The 19,288-nt window shown below is 38.1% G+C and overlaps 1 protein-coding gene across 1 annotated transcript; it reads right to left on the bottom strand.

Annotated features, from left to right (window-relative positions):
* Positions 1–2,291: 2,291 nt before the first annotated feature.
* LOC134416693 (nephrocan-like) lies at positions 2,292–11,909 on the bottom strand. Its single transcript, XM_063153436.1, has 3 exons — positions 11,724–11,909; positions 5,882–6,783; positions 2,292–2,739 (listed from the first exon to the last, which is right to left on the bottom strand). Exons 1-3 carry the CDS (start codon positions 11,907–11,909, stop codon positions 2,292–2,294), a joined length of 1,536 nt encoding a protein of 511 aa, XP_063009506.1.
* Between the last annotated feature and the right edge of the window lie 7,379 nt (positions 11,910–19,288).

Here is a 19,288-nt window from a genome sequence, read left to right as displayed (position 1 = left end):
GACCAGCATTAGCCAGCAAAAATAACAGTCAAACTGCAAGGAAGGCTTGTGCTGTTTCATAAATATCTAAATCTTTAGGTACCAAAAATTTGGTGAATGACCATAGAACCACAGAATCATTAAGGTTGGAAAAGACCTGTAAGATCAACTCCCGCTGTTAACCTAGTACTGCCAAGTCCTCCGTTTAACCATATTCTTAAGAGCCACCTCCACATCTTTTGAACACATCCAGGGTGGTGATTCCACCACTTCCCTGGGAAGTCTGTGCCAATGCTTGACAAGGCTTTCAATGAAAAAATTCTCATAATAACCAATTTACACCTCCCTGGTGCAGCTTGAGGCCATCTCCGCTAGCCCTTTCACTTGTTTCCTGAGACTGACCCCAATCTCGCTACTTCCTCCTTTCAGGGAGTTGTGAGAGCGACCAGGTCTCCTGGAGCCTCCTCCAGGCTAAAGAACCACAGCTGTTCCTCACAGGACTCAGGCTCTGGGCCCTTCACCAGCTCCATTTCCCTTCTCCGGACAGGCACTAGCACCTCCATGTCTTTCTTGTAGTGTGGGGCCCAAAAGTGAGCACAGCATTCATTCAAGGAGAGGTGTCACCAGTGCAGAGGGACACTCACTGCCCTGGTCCTGCTGGCCTCGCTATTGCTGACACAGACCAGATCCCATCGGCCTTCTTGGCCACCTGGGCACACGCTGGCTCCTACCCAGCCAGCTGTTAACCAGCACACCCAGGTCCTTTGGTGCTGTGCAGCTTTCCAGCCCCTCTGCCCCAGCCTGTAGTGCTGCCAGGGGGGTGTTGTCACCCTGTGGTCACCCAGGGGCAGGCCGTGCCACTTGGCCTTGTTCAGTCTCACACCGCTGGCCTTAGCCCATTGATCCAACCTGTGCACATCCCTCTGCAGAGTCTGATGATAAGGGAACATAAAGAAAAATGAGCTCCATTCTCCCCATTCCAATTGTATAGTTTAATGTGTTGGGGACCTAAGAAACGCTCGTGTCAGTCACATTTGCACAGGAGACATAACCAAATAGCTGCTCTCTGACACCTGGCAAATCAGCCTCCGTGGAGATGAGGGATTATCAGTTACTGAATGCCAATGGGAGATAAAAAATAATAGAAACTGTTTGCTTTGAAAAGTAATTTGCTGATGTAATTACTCATCAGTTATCACCTGAGATCACGAACTAACAAGTGATTGTTTGTAAGTCATTGGTTTTAGTGGTCTCACTAATCCAGTTTTGTTTAGTTTTCAAGCACTTTGGGAACTGCTTGATAAAATTTCTACTTATATCAGAGTTAATGCATTAATTATATAGCATTTAGTCTTGTTTTGTGTGTATGTGAATAAAAGTCTGGAAAGTTCTGGCTAGTGAAGGGGGACACTTGCAGTGTGTACTTGCACATTAAGTATACCTAACCTAAAAGTATACACAAGGTATCTTGAGCTATATTATAGCAAATTAGCTATTCAGATACCAAAATAAACTCTTAAAAAAGTTTCACCTCACTTCATCTAATCCTAATATTTGCCAGGATCTATTTCCTGAGAATCTCCCTTCTTTTGTTTACAACAACAGAATCCAGTCAACTTGACCCCAGTGTTTTCCTTCCTCACTATTAATTAATTTCAGAACTACTATTAAATTTCATTAACCAGGACACTGATTCTTCTGTTTATTTCACTTGCTGTGATGAAGATAAGCCTTCTGTGTTTTGTCTAGAGCTCAGCTAATTTAGTCTAATGTAATTTAAAATAGTCTAAAATAAACAAAAAAGGGAAATATTTCAGGAAAACCAAAATAAATTTCTCAAAAGCAAGAATTTCCGAACAATCTCAAAAAATTGCTCACATCAGTGTAACTCTCCATGTTGACCTGTAGACCTGTGAGTTTAAATATGTTGAATGCCAGACTCCTTGTGTTAGTGTCTTGTGGTATTGCAGAATTTTATTTGTTGGGGTTTTATGCAACTTAAGAAATGTTCTAATACAAAAAGGTTCATACAGAGTTACAGACTGCTTTTCTAAGATACAATAATTGTATTCTTGCTTCCCTCAAACTACATAATGCTAATGGTATAGAAAAACAAATTATTTTTTTTTTACATTTAGTTCACAATGACAGCCTTACTATAGCCCTTCTGTCACTGGCTATTATTTCATGTAGTACAAATAGAGCAGGAAAAGCTAATGACAGAAGATGAGAAGACTGCTTGTCAGTAGAGACACTGGTGGCAGTGGGCAGCTCTAGACAACTTTAAGGTTCACTAAAGACCAAATGTGACATTAATCTAATTCATAATCATAGTAATCATCATCTGTGTTCACTCCAATGCTGGAGGCCTCATTGGGTTTCATTTTCTTCCTGTCCTCTTTGCCTCTTTCCGTGGAGGACAGATTGTCCTCGCACTGCTGCAGAATCTTTTTGGAAGACATCCAGCTTTCTCCCCGGCTGTGTGCCGGCGCCGCGCACTGCCCTCCCCGCACATCCGTCCCTTTGGCCACCAGCGCTCTCCTGGTTCTGAGGAGGTCACAGGTGCAGTTCCAAGGGTTCCCATCTAAATACAGGTGACGGAGACGAGGCAAATACTCCAAGACTTTGCGATCCAAGAGAGATATCTTGTTATTCCGTAAATTTAAAACCTGAAGCTGTTTCAAGTCCTTCAGCTCTTGTTCTCCAACATCCTCTATGTCGTTTCCTTTTAGATCCAATCTAGCAAGGGTGTCTGGAAGTCTGAGCAAAAATAAAACAATAGAAAGGTGTTATGTTCATCATACTGTTTCTGCTAAGTGGTATTTGTCCAGGCACATCTGATGTACTAAAATAAAGCTATCACTAAAAAATTGCAATCTTCTGCAAAAACAGATGTTCACATTGGGTTTGGGTTTGTTTGTTCTTTGTTTTTACGTTATAGATGTACTATGTGCACACCATTGAAATGTTTTCCCAAATTACTGCAGTTCTGACCTGTACTGACTGTTCATGCAGCTGAACTGAACAGCAGTCTTGTGCTGTATTATAAAGAAAATCAGCTGTTTAATTTAAATTGTCAAGTTTAAAAATGCTTTTCGTACTCTTCAGTGCCAATGACCAAATTACAGCGCCATGAAAGATCAAAAGTTTAGACAATTGTGGCAGCGCTGCTCCTCCAACTACTTTTATGTTTAAAAACATTTCGTAGTTCGTAAAGAATTATATTTTTTCCATTTGTTCTCCTGCTCCCATAAGACTCAAACATTAATCATCACAGCAGTAATCCATCTGATGATAAGCTGCTAAGAAATCAGCAACAGGGAAAATGTAAATGCTTTTAAATAGTACTTTTGAGAATTAGAACTGGTTACATTTAGCAGAGAAAAAGCTGATAATCTCTGGATATGATTCTGACAGGTCAATGTAATTCTTATTTTCGTATATATTGCAAATTTATATTAAAATACCTTAATTTCAAAAGTCTTTCTCATTTATGATCTTTTCATTTCCCTTTGATATAGTTAGTGACAAGTGCTTAACAGAAAAGCATAGGCATGGAATATCTTTAATAAAATTAATTTGAAAGTAACTTAAAAATACCTTACTATGGTAGTATGCAAGGTGATTAAATTAAGAGTCAAGGTTACAGATTTTAAGGAAACTTGACTGAACCTCCCAGGGAAATGATAATCATATTACCAAGATCTATTTAGAATAGAACAGCATTTAGAATAGAATAGCATTTAGAATAGAATAGAACAGCAGTATACTACAATTGGTAAACGTATGGGTGACCCTCACTGTTTTTTGTGAAGCCAAGTTTGAACCTCTTAAGCTGAAAGATGGTTTCCAGATTTGTGAAAACTTGACAAGTTCAATGTTACTATTTCAAGAGTAGGCCAGTTCTGTATTGTGCTGCTTTTTCTGGGGAGATGAGAATTTCACATATTGATATGGTGATTCACTTCACAAAATCTGACCTCACAAAATGGTTGTGACTGCAGTAAATCAGTTTTGAAACTTAGCTGCAGACAATTGCCCAATATGACACTGTAATGTCAGAAGGGTACTCTGGCGTAATACCCTAGTGCCACTCTGATGTCAAAAGCAGTGGGAAGTCACCCAAGAGGTTTATCTGGACTGATTACAGTCCAAAGCCTGACCACTAAGTCCTTAAACCTGTGAAGAGTCTTACTGTACTAATGTTAGACTTAAACTTTATGGCTATATTGTTTGACTTCAGGCTGTGTTGAAATAGAGAAAATAATGCCACTGAGTACATGATTGAGTGCCCTGCAGCTGGAAGAGGAGCTGTACTCACTTGGGAGCTGACCATCAGCAGCCACATTGTGCTACTGCCACTCTAAGGAATAGCATCAGGTTTTTCCTTGTGTTTTCACCACACCCTGTAGGATCTTATGAAGTACATGTCTTCTCTAAAAGTCCTGAAAATACTTGGAAAATACTTGTGGATTATTTTCTTTTCAGAAAAGAAGGGAAAGGAGCTTTCATTCTCCTCGTTTCTGCCAAAAACCTGCTAAGACCTATTCACTTTAGTACATCAGGCATATCTTTTAACCTTTTACACCTGACAGAATTCTCAGATAGAAGTCAAAAGTAATAATTTCTTTTTCTGTATATCCATGCATACCTAGTCATCACCAGACAATTAAATTAAGTACATAAGTTTTACTTCTTGTCAATTTTTTCACCTCTTTTATGTTTACAGCCCTCCCTGGAAGTCTGTATTTACTGTTGGAATGAAAGATCCCCAATATCTTCTTAAAAGTCGTAGTGTTTAAAGGCTAGTGGAGAACTCCTTGCTGTTAATTCTCTTGACTATGAAGGTTGTAAAATAAGATAGATTAGACAATACTAAAGTAACTAGAAAGCATTAAACATTCCTGTCAAGCTAGACTGAAATCAAATATTTATACACCACTAAATCAGTTTCTGATTATAAAGCTGTTGCCAAATAGATTCAAATGCTAAAGGACATGATACTAAATTAATTGAAATTTTACTGCGTTATTTATTTAGGCTAGTTAAACCTGTCTACAAGCCATAAAAATAAAGTGTAACAGTCCAGTTTTGTTAACGAAGTTTATGTTAATGGAATTACTTCACTATTTTTGTGCCATCTTATTGCACAGCCTTTTGTAATAATAAAATTGCCACTTTATATCAGAACAGCCTCCATTTGGCTTAATAGGCCATCTCTGATAATGGCCAGTTCCAATACTCAGATGAATGTAAGAGATCCTCTAAGCAGAGCATTAATGAACACAGTGTGCCCAAAGGATGTTTCTTCTATGCTCTGTTGACTGGAATTTTTCTTATAGCCTGAAGCTGGAGAGTTTATATGCATTCCAAGTACCTTGTAATGTGTGAATTTAATGAAGCTGGGAATGCCAATACCACTGGAAAAGCACATTCTTTTTGATCAGATTCAGCTCCCCAAATCTTAATATTTTAATAATAATAAACTTGGTGTGGCTTGGTAGAAACATCAGCTTTAAAATTGCTATCTATCCTTTATATCAAATGCTCAATTATTTTTCTTTTGTGGGGGAGGGTAAATCTAAGTAGCAGTATAACCTTGGTAGTAAGTCTGTTGTATTCTCCTAGCAGGTTCTTCTTATTGGTGTGCTAATTAAATAAAGTGGTCTCACTGGCAGGGAGAGATGCAAACTGAGCAGATTCATTGGGGGCCACAGATGTAATGAAAGCAGCTCTACTCTGAGACGGCTAACAGGAGTGTTAATTTGTGCTGGTTACGCCAATGGGTTTATGGTACGGACAGACTTCTACCGTGACTGGGTCTGAATACCAATTTTTGTCTCTCATACTGCAAGGAAGGAGAGATGACACCTTGGGACCAGCAGTCCTGAGATTCACTTGCCTCAGCGGAATAGAACTGAGGAGATTCTGTTCCAGCGCCAGATTGGAAAGCTGCGCGCACTGCTGGAGAGCTCCCGCCTCGAACGTGCTGACAGCGTTGTTGTCGAGAAACAAGTGCTTCAGGTCTTGGAGTCCTTGAAAGTCCTGTGCTGTCACCCTTTGGATCAGGTTATTGCTGCAGTCGAGTTTCTGCAGCCTGCTGGGCAGCCTGAGGGGCACAGTGTGGAGCTGGTTCTTAGAGAGCTCCAGTGTTGTTAAGTTAGGAAGAAGCTGGGCACCATCTATTGATGTCAGCTGATTTTCTGACAGAAGGAACTCAGACAGATTTTCTAGGTGTTTCACATCTCGAAGTCTCACTATTTTAAGTTGGTTTTTCTCTAATTTCAGTGACAGCAGGGATTTAGGTAGGTCAAGAGGCATCTTTGTCAGAAAGTTACCACTTAAGCTGAGAAAATGCAGGCTTTGGAAAGATGCAAAGAAGTTGGTTGGAAACGAATTCAGTTTATTATCAGCCATGCTCAGATACTTCAGCCTAGGAAGCCTAAGTGGTGCAGACACAGATTCCATGTTGTTGCCATCCAGGATCAGACTCTGTAAATTGTAAAGGGAAGAAAATGCACTTGGAGGCAGAGTCACAATCAAGTTGTTCCGAAGATCGAGCACTCTTAGTTTCATCAAACCTGCAAAATCAGATGCATGCAGAGCATTGATGGAGTTATCAGCGAGTCTTAAAATTTCAAGGCCAGATGGGAGAAAGGTGGGTATTTGCTTTAGCTGATTTTTGCAGAGTTCCAGGGACTTCAAGCTGCTCAGAGCTTTGAAAGTGTTGTTTTCTATTGATTCTGTGCCACTGCATGACAGGACCAGCTCTTCAAGGACTGACATTCTCCTGAAGTCAGTAAACTTAAAGAGAAAAAGAAACAATTAATATGATAGCACATTTATAGATATCCTCACTGGTTACTCCTTCTGGATGCTTGGACAATTGCTATTATATGCTGAAAAACAACATATTTAGAATGTGAAACTAAAATAAGTGGTAACAGTAGAGGTATTACTATAGGTACCTGTTGCTTGCCAGTATTTATTTACATTTCCAGAATTTTGTGGCTTAAGTCTATGCTGTGTTAGGTTTGAGCAACCATATACATTTGAAGAAGGAATACTGCTTTTATTTCCTCCTGGTGGATAGCCTATATTAAATGGAAAGCTAACATCACCAGTGGCAGAAATCTTTGCAGAGAGTGGGTGGTTGTTAATGTTCATTGTGCTCAATGGTACTTGCTAGAGCACTTTTGAGTTCATGATACAGTCATTTCCATAGATCAACAGTGCTGTCACTGCAGCACGTATTCCCCAGAGGGAGTACCCACAAATATCTTTACCTCTTGCTACTCGTTTGGGGGAAGACTAAAATTCAACACTTTTCTCTCCCTCACTACCTTCCTCTTTTAAAATAAAAACCTCACATTTTAATATGATCAAACCAAAAGTGTCAGATCAGCCTGGCCTGAAAAACCACCTCTGTGGAACAGAGTTTTCACAGAAACTTAGTTATTATTAGGTGGTAATAAACAGATACTTAGCAGTGGTAAATGAGATTTAGATGTTGACTATAACTATAATATCGAGAGGCAACCAATTGTTCCATTCTTTTTCTGCTCTGTTGGAAGGTGCTTGTTTACAAAGTTTGCCATCTTGTGTCTCAAGTTAAGCAGCAAATCTAAGTGAATCTGGCAGCGCTCTCTAAGCTGAGATAGGAGAAGTGTGCAATGAGGGTGAGCCAGGGAGTTCTCTAAGCACACCAGTTGTTAAAACATTGGTTTTCTCAAATTACCAAATATGCTTCCCTCAGTGACTGAGTCTTAAAAAATCATTCATATGGGAATCCCCCCCAAAAAGCAACATGAGCAGGTGTTCTGCACAGGAGTGGTGGGAAGGAGTGTCCTCATCTGTTTTCCCTTCCCATGTCCAAAGATATCTCACTACAGGTCTCAGGCATACCACACCAGTTAGAGAGGCTAAGGTAACAGTAGGTTCTTCTTGCCATTTCCCCCAGGGCTTGGTAGCTCCCAGCACATTTTACTCTCAGTGGGGAAAGCTATGCAGCCTATTCTACAGCACAACCCCTCATTCCAGTCAGGAATCTCCATGGAGGGCAGTACAAGTCCTTCTGCAGTACAGGTGCTGGGTAGTCATCTTGTTCCATAGTCCTGGTTGGGTACATTTGACTATCATACTTGTGTAAGAGAAATCAGCTCATAAAGGTGACTGCCAAAAGATGTCTTACAGCTTCATTTGTCCAACTCTTGCGTATTTCTGGGCTGTATCTATTTATTTCAGCTACAAACTCTGCATTTTAACTTCTGTTAAAATTAAAGCCTGCACAGCTGTGAAGGACAAGTCAGATTTCGTTTTGCTGTGGTATCCTTAGTTTATCTTTCAGATTAACTTTATTCTGTCTTGCAAAACAATTTCTGAATTGCAAATTTTGATGCAATTACTGAGAAAGTATAAATATGGAACCTCTATTGAAGCAGGTTTCTCCATAAATTATATTTAAATTCAATGAGGGAATGTACCTCCATTAAAAACCTTATATTTTCAACAGTAAACAACAAAGTTATCCAAATGATATAATTTTATTTTTCTGTAATGCAGTGTTTTGTGTATATATAGGTATATAGCAATATCAGAACTGCTGATGTCCAGTTTTGGTCATGATTAGGAAGATGATCTTGTACATAGAAATGAGCTGCATTGGTCAAGAGCACAAAAACATAATCACATGTAATTATAAAACCATCTTATGGAAATTGAACCAATTATGAACCTTCACAATTCAACACATTTACTCCTAGAAATTACAAAAGTAATTTTTTCTGCTTTTCCTCAGTTGATTTCTGTTTGTCTCTGAGAGGCTTAATTTTCATCTTATTAAGTGACAGCGAGAGAGCTACATGAAGGTTAATGTTCAGACATTTGCTCTGTAATGATGTTAGGCTTCTTAATGTGGATTATTATAATTTCTATTTTCGACCTATTTGGTATGCATTGCTAAGCTTTGTGACCATGCTGTTTTGAGACTTAAATATTTATCCATACTCTTATAAACCACCCAGTCCTTCTAATACAAATCAAAATATATTTGAAAGCCCACCAGATCTTTTTTTGCTAGGAAACAGTGTTTTATTCTCTAACTGGATTGCCTGTAAAATTATACTATTATAGCTTTATATTTTAAAACCTTGATCTCCTGAAAGTGGATCTAATATGCTGTTATTTAATACAAACATTTTGAGGAATTTGATGTTTTAATTACTTTTTTTTGGCTTTTGAGTTGCTGTGATCTGGGATATGTTATAAGCAGTTTTTTTAAAACAGTTCCCTATTCTCTAAGCAAGGTAGATAATTTTCTTTTAGCAGATAAAACCCCATTTATTAATATAGTAAGATATAAACTAAATTTTAAATTAAGAGTTAAAAGGTTATACTTGATCTTCAAGTCAAGGAGGGAGCAGAAAATATTGAAAAAAGATGCTAAAATTAATCTGGTTTGGATATTATTAAGTCTTTTATTATAACAAACCCCAGGCTGTAAAATTACCAAAAGAAAAAGTGCCAGCCACTGTTTTTAACACTGATGAGCCCTGTCAGAACAAATACAAAATTGACCAGGGTAAAAAAAAAAAAAAAAAAAAAAAAACCAAAAAAACCCCCCAAAATATCGACTATATTTCTTGGGGTTTTTTTACATAATGGATTTAGCATGCAAACATATATTCTTTTTTACAATACTATTTCTTCACAATTGTAATAATAATCAATGCAAATTAAGATGAAGAAGTAATTGAAACAATATTTTTTTATTCTTCTGAGGCAGCTAATTGCCAAACCATAATATTTGTGAATGCTTAGATATAAAAGTCTCTGGGAGGTCAGCTGTGGGAGCTCTAGGCTTCCCTTCAATTTCTTTAGGAAAAAAATGTTATTTTCTCTATGAATAGGTAAATAAAGGAATTTTTTAAACCAAACAAATGAAAACACCCAAATCATTCCAGCCAAATGAACAAAAATCCTACACCAAAACCCTAAAATCCTATAGAGTTATTTCAGTGCTTGCAGACAGGTACTTTACAAGCAGAAATGTTTCCCTAAGCACTATAATATGTGCCAGGGGAATTGCTCAGCTGTGTGAAATTAAGCATAGGTATTTATGATGTCAAGACCTCAGAAGTATAATTTGTTGCATGGGAAAAAAAAAGAAAAACATAGATCCAAAGTGCCAGTATAATCTCAAGGAAACAGCCTACATAACTACAAGGATGTAGTGTGAAAGGACTTTTTCCTTTCAGTGCAGTCAGTAGCAGCAGTAAGGCAGACTCATAGCCAGTGGAATTAATGTACAAAGTGAAAAAACTCTCTTCTTAGATGGTTTCACACACCATTTGTTTTGATTGGCCATAAAACATTCATCTCACCACTTCATTCACTTATATCCAACATTTAAATGCTTTATGACACTTGTCTTTTGCTTTAGTCAGAACCTAAGGCCACTTCACTTGTAACTGAGGAGTTGCTGACAGGTAGGGACAACTAGCCTAAGAAACAGAAAATGGCTCATCCTACTTATCTTGGAAAGAAAATAATGGGGAGGAGGAGGGAAGAGTTTGCACAGAAAATGTATTTCCTAGTACAGAATTCATTTCACAAACCTTTTGTTTACCCCAAGTATAGCTAAATCACACCAATGTTTGACTCTTGTGGGTGTGTGAGATAAAACAAAAAAACCAAAGATACTAGTAGCAGCTAAAAGAGTAAACTTTCCTAGAGGAAAACTACAATCACTATTTCTCTGTGGGCAACAGGAATTCTAGATGCTGCTCTAAGCTGCTTTCTAGCCTATTTCCATTTGGTCCTGAGGGCAAAATCAAAGATGCATTTCAGAGCAGTTAAATTTTTGTAAGAGAAAATGTATCTCATTTGAATTGCACATTTCTTATTATTTGTAGCAAATTGATACACAGCAAGCATGTGTAATACAGGTGGTTTTATTTCCCTTGTGTCTATCTATACAAGGTGAATTTATTAAATAAAGATATTTATTCCATGATAGGAAACAAAGAAGCACCATTCCAGAGTGCAGTGCAAGATGAGCATAAGCTGATGCCTTTAATAAAGCAAACCAGTGGTGCCTCAAGAAACCCAGAATAAACTTTTTCCATAGCACAAATAGCTGGCAGCTTTGGTTAGAAGCTGATCTCACTTATGTGGGTTATTAGATAGGCCCTGGCCTTGCTTTTAGAAATATCTCATGCTGTGCCTTAGACTCAAACTTACTTCCTCTACCATTTCTAATAGCAGTTGTACCTGACAGCTCGAGAGGGGAAAAAAGAGCTTCAATTTCATTCATTAGGGAAATTGTTCTAATGACATAAACCCTTTCATTTTACTGTGAAAAAGTATTACATTGTACCAACAATAGAAAAAGCTTTTAACAGGTTAAAAATTACTCTGAAAGTCAATAGTTATTTGGTCATGTATAAAACAAGTCAACCTTTGGCTGCTAGTTGTAAAATACTATTTTTTTTTGAGTTTCATACAAAATATAATTTTGACAGTGTGAACTGTGTGCTTAGAGACTGCAGGAACATGAAAACACTACAGGAATATATTTACATATCCTTGAAGAGTAAGTAAAAATAAAACCAGATCTGGCAGCACTTCATCAGTTTTTAGAACATGGAATAAGATTCTCTCCTCACTAGATGCCACCACCATCTGGGAAATTCAACTTTCAGTTACAGTGCACTACAAAAAGTATTTTTTCTGGGTTTTCTTACCTGGAGTTGCTTAATTTTGCTGTGGCTGATGAAGAGTCTCCTGGTGGCAAGAGGAATTTCTCTGGGGATCTCTGTAGCCCTGTAGCATTGCACTGACTGGGCAGGGTCACAGCTGCATCTTCTCGGGCAAGTGGTACTTAGAGCACAGTGAAAAGACAAGGCAACTAAAAGGCAAGACAAATACATCTTCCAAAACAGGAACTCTGGAATTGCCTCAGCAATATACAGCTTGAATTAAGCACCAAAGCCCTTTTATACCATGAAATCTGATAAAAGGATATTATGACTGTGTATTTATCCCAGTGAAAAAACAGCAAAAACAATACTGTAATTTGCCTGGGTTAAAATGTTGGCAGGCATTACAAAGAGTGAGAAACTTAAACAGTGATAAGGTGCCTTTACATTTGTAGGTATGTGAAATTAGTGTTATTTATTACCTGACAGCTAATCTGCAAACATCCATATTATCTTCAGTTTCCTAGTTTTGTTAAATGTGACACCACGGAATTAGTGGAGAAAAGATAAAGAGCTGTTTTATAGTGGGGCTGTAAAACCTTTGTATCTTCTGTGACCCAGAATTAGAAACAGTAAAAACACAACTACAGCCAACACTGAAGCTTTTTTGCTCTTCCTCTTGCATTATTCAGACCACCACCCAAAACCTCAAAACTCAGGCTGCTACTATTTTAAAGCTAAAACATTCTATTAGTTTTCTTAATATCTGTGGTACAGCTGAGTGCTGCTGACTGGACAAAAAAAATCACATCATCTTGTGCAATTCCCATAAATCAAAATTTAATTATTCTTGTATTTGAAAATTATAAATGGGAAATGTTTGAAAGCATTTAGTATAAATCAAGTGGTAGATAATCAATAAGACCTATTTACTGCATGACAGATGGAGAACAGAAAGATTTCCCCTAGAGGTTTCTCTGTGCTTATTAGTGCTTCTCTGACATATCTGTTAGCTGTGCCAGCTGGAGATGTGAAGTTTTGAAGGGTTTGGTTGTGATCATTTTCCTTTGCACTCAAGCAGTTTATAATATACAAACCAGTGTGAAACCTTTGTATCTTATCACACTGATCTGCTTTGCACTGTTACCTGCTCGCCTCCATCCTCTCCATCATATCTTGAGAAGCAGGTAATCCTACTCCTTAAATGCAGACTAGGCTAGTTATTTTTCCAAGCAGATAATGTCAAGTTGATTTGACAAATGGATAGCAGTCCTTGATGGGAATGCCTTTTGGATGCAGCTGGGCTTACACTGGACAATTGCCATATTCCTTCCTGAAGATCCTTCTGTTTCCTTAATCCTCTATACTGTGAGTGCAGAACTGCAAGCCAGCATCTGCTAAACCAAGCAACAAGAGCAGAAACCTTTTCCAAAAGCAGCCTGTGAAATTGGCATGTTTAACAAGCTATGCAGAAAAATACTGCCTGACTTATGCCATAGTGATCACTCGAGCAAAAATGAGTGAGTGGGCAGCTTTAGCAGCTGTGCATTAAAAGAAGTGTTTTAATGTATCTCAGTCTAGGGTTTCATACTTGGCTTGTGGCTTTGACTTCTTTTTTCCCCTACAAGAGTCAAAGTTTTCAGACAAGAGTGTATATCCTTTCTGCATACTGACAGCTACTTGTGGTATATTTCTTTGATTCCATCTTTCCACTGATTTGGGCTTACATTCTAATGCTCAGCATCCTATGTAGGAATTTCTCTTGCTTAAAAATGTCGTCAAAACCAACTGCTTTCTGCTCACGGAGGGTAAAAAAGAAAGGAAGATCCAACCCTATGTTTTGGTTTTGAGACTCTAGAGTACTGCAGTCAGTCAAATCCCTGTAAGAATCACAGATTGCATCCTTCCCTATTTTGTATATTTTATGTCAATCAGCTGCTGTCAGAATTCCCAGCTGTGGTTCCAAGGTAATTGCACCATAGTAAGGTGCAATATTCTTGGCTCTTGGCATTTTTGTGCAATGTCTCTATCCTTGGTCTTTTCAAACTAATGAAAGGAAACGTTATTGGTTTAATAGTTCATTTCCATTATATTTACAACAATGATTTAATCAAGAATGATGTTATATATCCATTAATTTCTCATATATGTCTGCTTTTGGCTGCTAGGTAATTTAAAGCAATAGCTATAAAAGATGATGTCCTATTAAACCTTTTTTGTACAAATTTTCACACCAGAGCTGATGACTTTGCTTTTGCATAAAATTATGACCTGCAGGCATTTATTGACTTTAGGAGACCTGATGGCAGCAGAACAGACAAAGAGTCCCAGAACTGTATGAGCATAAGCTTAGCAGGAAGTTGTGGACTATGCAATAATTAAAAAACAAAAAAAAACCAAAAACCAAAACCAAACCAAACCAAACAAACAAAACCCCACCAAAACAAATCAAAAAAAGCAAACCAAAATGAACCTCCCCCCCCCCAAAAAAAAAAAAAAAGATTTATAAACATTTCAGAATCTCTGTACAGGACGTGGCATTGCTGGCCCATGAGTTGCACAACCTTATTAGGAAGATGAATCACTGTGGCCATTTCCTGCCAGCAGTTTTTATGCAAACTCTCCCCAGCTTCTGCAGGACTAAAGGCATCATGTAGCACTCCATGACTTCTGTGTCAGAAGGAATGAGCAATAGCCCCCAAACCTGCCCCTGGGAGAAGTCCCAGGCACATCCTACACTGTGTGTGCTTTAACCAAAGGTAAGCACTTCAGATCAAAACCTGCAAAATCCCAAGTCTGCATAAGACATTGTCTTGTTGGCAGCTAATAAGTACATTGATTAAATATATTGGACAAATTTGCATAAAGCACAAGCTTGAGTTGCTGGAAATTACATCTTTCAGGATTGCTGCGTTTATTTCAAATCTGAAGTAGGGCTCATAAAGGACTGTAAAGTTTGGTGGATTTTTTTCAAATATATCAGTTAGCCAAAGAAAAATATGCTATTTTTGTACAAACCTTTCCTCATACAATATTTCAGCAGTACTGGTGTATGGGCCTTTTCTTTCTTCACCAAAGTCACATTTTTGACAAAACACACATATTCAGGTCAAGGCATAACTTTATAATCTAAGATTTAGAAAATGACATAAAAGTAAGATGACATTAAAATTGGAAGAATGAACCTGCAGAACTCTTGTTATGGCGTGTTTAGAAATGTCTGAAGAAAGCCCACAAACCCACAGGCATATCCCTTGTAATGTACCTGATGGCACAGACCATGCAAAGGAAGATGCTGTCTTATCACAAAAGACATGGAGAAGCTGAGCTCTTGCAGTTGGGGTGTCCCTTGCCTATGGAAAGGAAATATTGCAGCGAAAGTCCAGCTCAGGGCTTGCACAGGGCACAGACAGGAGCGCGATCCCTGAGGGATGTCACAAGCAGAAGCAGTTTGGCAAGTAGGAACTGCTAAGTGATGGCGTATGCTCTAAAGAATCCTTGGCACATTCAGGTGCCATATGCTATCAAGTGCCTGCCACTGAGTACGTGTGAATTTATAATTATTTTTTGCTGGAGTTTTTTAATTTGGATTTGGACCAGTTTTTCATAGGGACAGCAAATGGCATTTGTCTGCTGCAAAGGTTACCTCCAATCAAGCACTTCTCTTCAGAGTGGATCAGGCTGCTAAGGGAAACAATCATAACATTGTTTTTCAAAATGTTATGAGTCTCTTAATCATCTGTTGAAATGTCCTGAAATGTTTTACAGAAATGTTTCCTAAACAAAGAGCCTCAGAGGGTTACACTGAATCAAGAATGTCAGCAAATGGATTCTAGGCCAATTATTAAGACGTAATTAATATACAGGTTATAAATTTATAAAGAATTATTTTGTGTTTTAATCTTACAAAGCAGAGTTTCACAAAAACAATCAGAGACCTGTCTGGAAAAAAAAAGGTATCTCAATTTTCTTAAGCCAAGAATTTTGTGGAACTATTTTTATCCATTTTCATAGTATGTGGAAAAGGTGTATTCTAACTCCAGGCAAGGTCATCTTCATACCCTGGAAACAGCTGCTGGATGAGTTAAAGCAGATTTTTCTTCCACACAAAAAGGTAGGTTTCCTTTTCTTCCTCCATGCTGGCAATATAGAGGAGATGCAAACGACGACCCCTTAGGAATTTCTTGCATTTCGCTTGTCCAGGGCACATTTGCATTCCAGAGGAGCTAGCACGCTGAAACAGATTGAAAGGAATGAAATTTTGTTAAATGGAAATCCACATATTGAGGAGTTTTACTTATTGCCAGTTTTATGAGTACTAAGGGATTCTAGCCCAGATCAGATGCATCTGGGGCAGGCACCCCACAAAAAACAACCCTCCTGGAGGATGTCAATTTACATAATTTCATACACATATGCCACTAATGATGCTGCAACTGCCCTTCAAAGTATTGTAGGCAATGGCATCCACTTGATGGAGGAATGTTTTTCATTAATTGAGCCACGGAGAGCTCTGCCCATGAAATGAGAGATTAGGGTATGGTATAATGACAGTTTCCTATTAATGACATTACAAGTAATTTCCAAAAAGGAATGAAAAGGGGGGAAGTAAAGAGGGTAGATCTGATGGCTGAGTCTGTTTTCAGCCTAGAATTAAACACAGAGGTCTTTTGTATGTGAAGAGCTATATAAGATCTGTAATTAATGTATGTGAGACCGTGTCTTGTGCAGTACCACCTAAAAGTAAAGTAGAAGGGAAAGATTATCCAGTCAATAAGGGAACTGAAAAATCAATGGAACTTTGCTAGTCCTGTAGGGAGTAAGTTAGTTCTGGCCCTTCCATTTCCTGTGAATATCTTTAGCTTTTAAAGCAGCCTGCTCATAACTGAACATCCAACGGAATCAGAATGGAGCTTAAACTGTAAAAATTGTCTGCTGTTCAAACTGCAAGGCACAGGACTCTGAAACAGCAATTTTTAAATTATACACACTGTGTGCATAGAAAGAGGGTATCATTCTTGCATGCTGTAAAGCCGAACATTTTTGTCATGTCTTTCATTCATTTGTTAAAACAAAACAAAAATTCAGAATGAAAATAGCTAAGCTTAAGTGTATACATAGAAAGAAGCATGAGACTAAGATCACAATAGCACTCTAAAAAAGAAAAGCTGGTCTGAAAAGTGACCTGTGAGAGCAATAGGGAGTGGGTATTCAGAATAGTCATCAGTAAACTGTTGCACCCATGGATTGTAAAATGCAGCCAACTATGAACTAGCTAGGCCTGAAGGCAGGAATCACCTAAAATATAAAAACCAGAATCTCTGGGGTTTGTCAGCAAAAATTTTCTGTAATGACAACCAAAAATGTATGGCTGTTCAAGTATCAGTACAAATGGACAACTCCCTCCTCTCTTTCAGAAAGGAGTGTGCTTTAGACAGGCACATTGTAATCATCTTCTCTAACTCCTTTTCCTGCTTTACCATCTCTGATTTTCTCCCATCCTTTGATGCTGTTAGATATTGCCTGTTTTCTCTCCATTTCCCCTTTGGTGCCCCCACCTGTGACTGCACAGCCCCCCAGGCAATGCAACCACGCAAGATGCTTCAGCACAAACCACACAGAAGGTGGCCTTGACATGTGCAGGCGCTGCAGCCTGGCACGCACAGCTGGGCAGCTGCAATTACAGAGGGTGGACTGACCCTCATGTGCAAACACACATGTTTATATTGTAAATTCTTTGTGCAGGGGCTAGGGCTAACCAAAGGTTTGCATTGCATCTCACACAACACTTTCCCAGTCTAGGCATGGACACTAGATAGCAAATCTACAGCATTGGAGATGTCGATCCAAGAAATTTATTTTTAAATTTTGATTCAAGTATTACTTTGGATTTTTTTTTTTGTTGTCTGAAAATATGTCCTCCTCACGCTTAAGGTCATTTACTCTTAAAGCTCGAAGCAAGTTTTCAGATGATTAATTAGGTACTCCAGTAATCAATTAAAGTATGCAGGTTTTAATTTATGAAGGACCATTTGTACTTAAATGTACTTAATATCAGTGTGATAAGGAGATCTCACGTTCTCTCTACGTTGTCTAAAATAACTGAAATTATGTACATAAATTATATGTGGAGGAATTAACTGGTGATTAGCTTCACCAGCTCTATCACTCCGTAGATAAGGTCAAAGGAGCAGATCACAAAGCTTTCAGTGAAATCTCTGACATTAAAGGCAGCAAATCCAAATTCTTCTTGACATATAACTTGCTTCAGCTCTATGATTGTTAGAAATACTCCTTGTAGAAAGGATTCTTACTACTGGACCAGCTGACTCAGACTACTGCTGTTCTTTAAATGTTCTTCAATTACTTTGTTGATGTTATCAGTGTGTAGTATGCTATAGTTTACTCTAAATTGATTTAATCTAATTGAAGGCCAAAACTACTAACCTTTGTTAGGTTCAATTCCATAATTACTGCACAGCTTCCTTACAGAACAGAGCTATGGTTGCTCGTGGGAATTTTGGGAGGCATTTCAAGGGTATCTGGAATTGATCAGAATTTTCTGGGGGACCTGCAAGCATAGTTTTGAGATAACTAAATTATTTGTGCGTTTACCCTTAAAAGCAAGTGATACTTGCTTTTACTTTCAACCTCTCTTTTACACAGTATTTCTAGTGAGGAATATAAATAGCTAATAATAGCTACATTTACTGATTTTTAAAAAATGTTTCTTTAAGCATTTCTTCTCATTTATCCATAAGCCAGCATGTATTAGACAGATACTATACTGCAGGTAAGCTTCTAAAAGGATTTTATTTGAGAAGCTAATCTCTGAGTGGAATAAGTAAAGACAAAACCTTGTTTGAGTGGTGAAATGTAAGGACATGCAAAGCAAAGGTAGCACTGATAAGGGATGAAAGAATTAAAAGTAATGACCACAGAGCTCTGATACCACTGTAGATAAAGAAAATTAAAGATAGAGTGGGACTGACCCCTGAGCTAAAGGAAAAGGACACTAAAAAACTAAGAATAAGTGATTCTTTAAAAAGAAGCAGTCATACGTAAATTACATGTCAAAGTTTTTGAAGGCAGTATTTGCTATAGATATGTTACATACTAACTATGGGAAACTTCTCTGTCAAGATGGGGAGGTGCTGTTCAAATGAAGGATAGAGATATATGAGCAGAAACTGCCAATTTTTGGCTACGTGATACATTACTGTTCCATTAAAAAAGGCAAAGAATGTAACAGATTTCTATAGGTACTTCTCCAGTGCAGTACCAGACTCAAAGTTGAATCAAACATTAAAACTGGTGGTCCTGAAATAATTAATTCTCTTGTGTGGCTGAAATAATTTAAACAATAAAACTAGTTTGGCTTTTGAGCCAGCAAATACTTTGATTTTCTGTTGGATGCTGTTGTGCAAAAAAGACATTTGATACAACTGTGAAGAATGAAAATCAGGATGAAGGTCAGGCAAATGCTCTGTGCAGCTGGACTCTCTCCAAAGCACTTACAGCCTTTTCTCAGCTCCTATTCTGAATACACTGATTTACAAAGCCAGAATGTTTTCTGTAGGTGTTTGTAAAGGCATCTGTAGCTTTTTTTT

This window comes from Melospiza melodia, chromosome 3 (genome assembly GCF_035770615.1).
Source record: "Melospiza melodia melodia isolate bMelMel2 chromosome 3, bMelMel2.pri, whole genome shotgun sequence".
Lineage (NCBI taxonomy): Eukaryota > Metazoa > Chordata > Aves > Passeriformes > Passerellidae > Melospiza > Melospiza melodia.
Note: the sequence above shows the minus strand (reverse complement) of the source record. Positions and strands in the feature narration are given on the sequence as shown.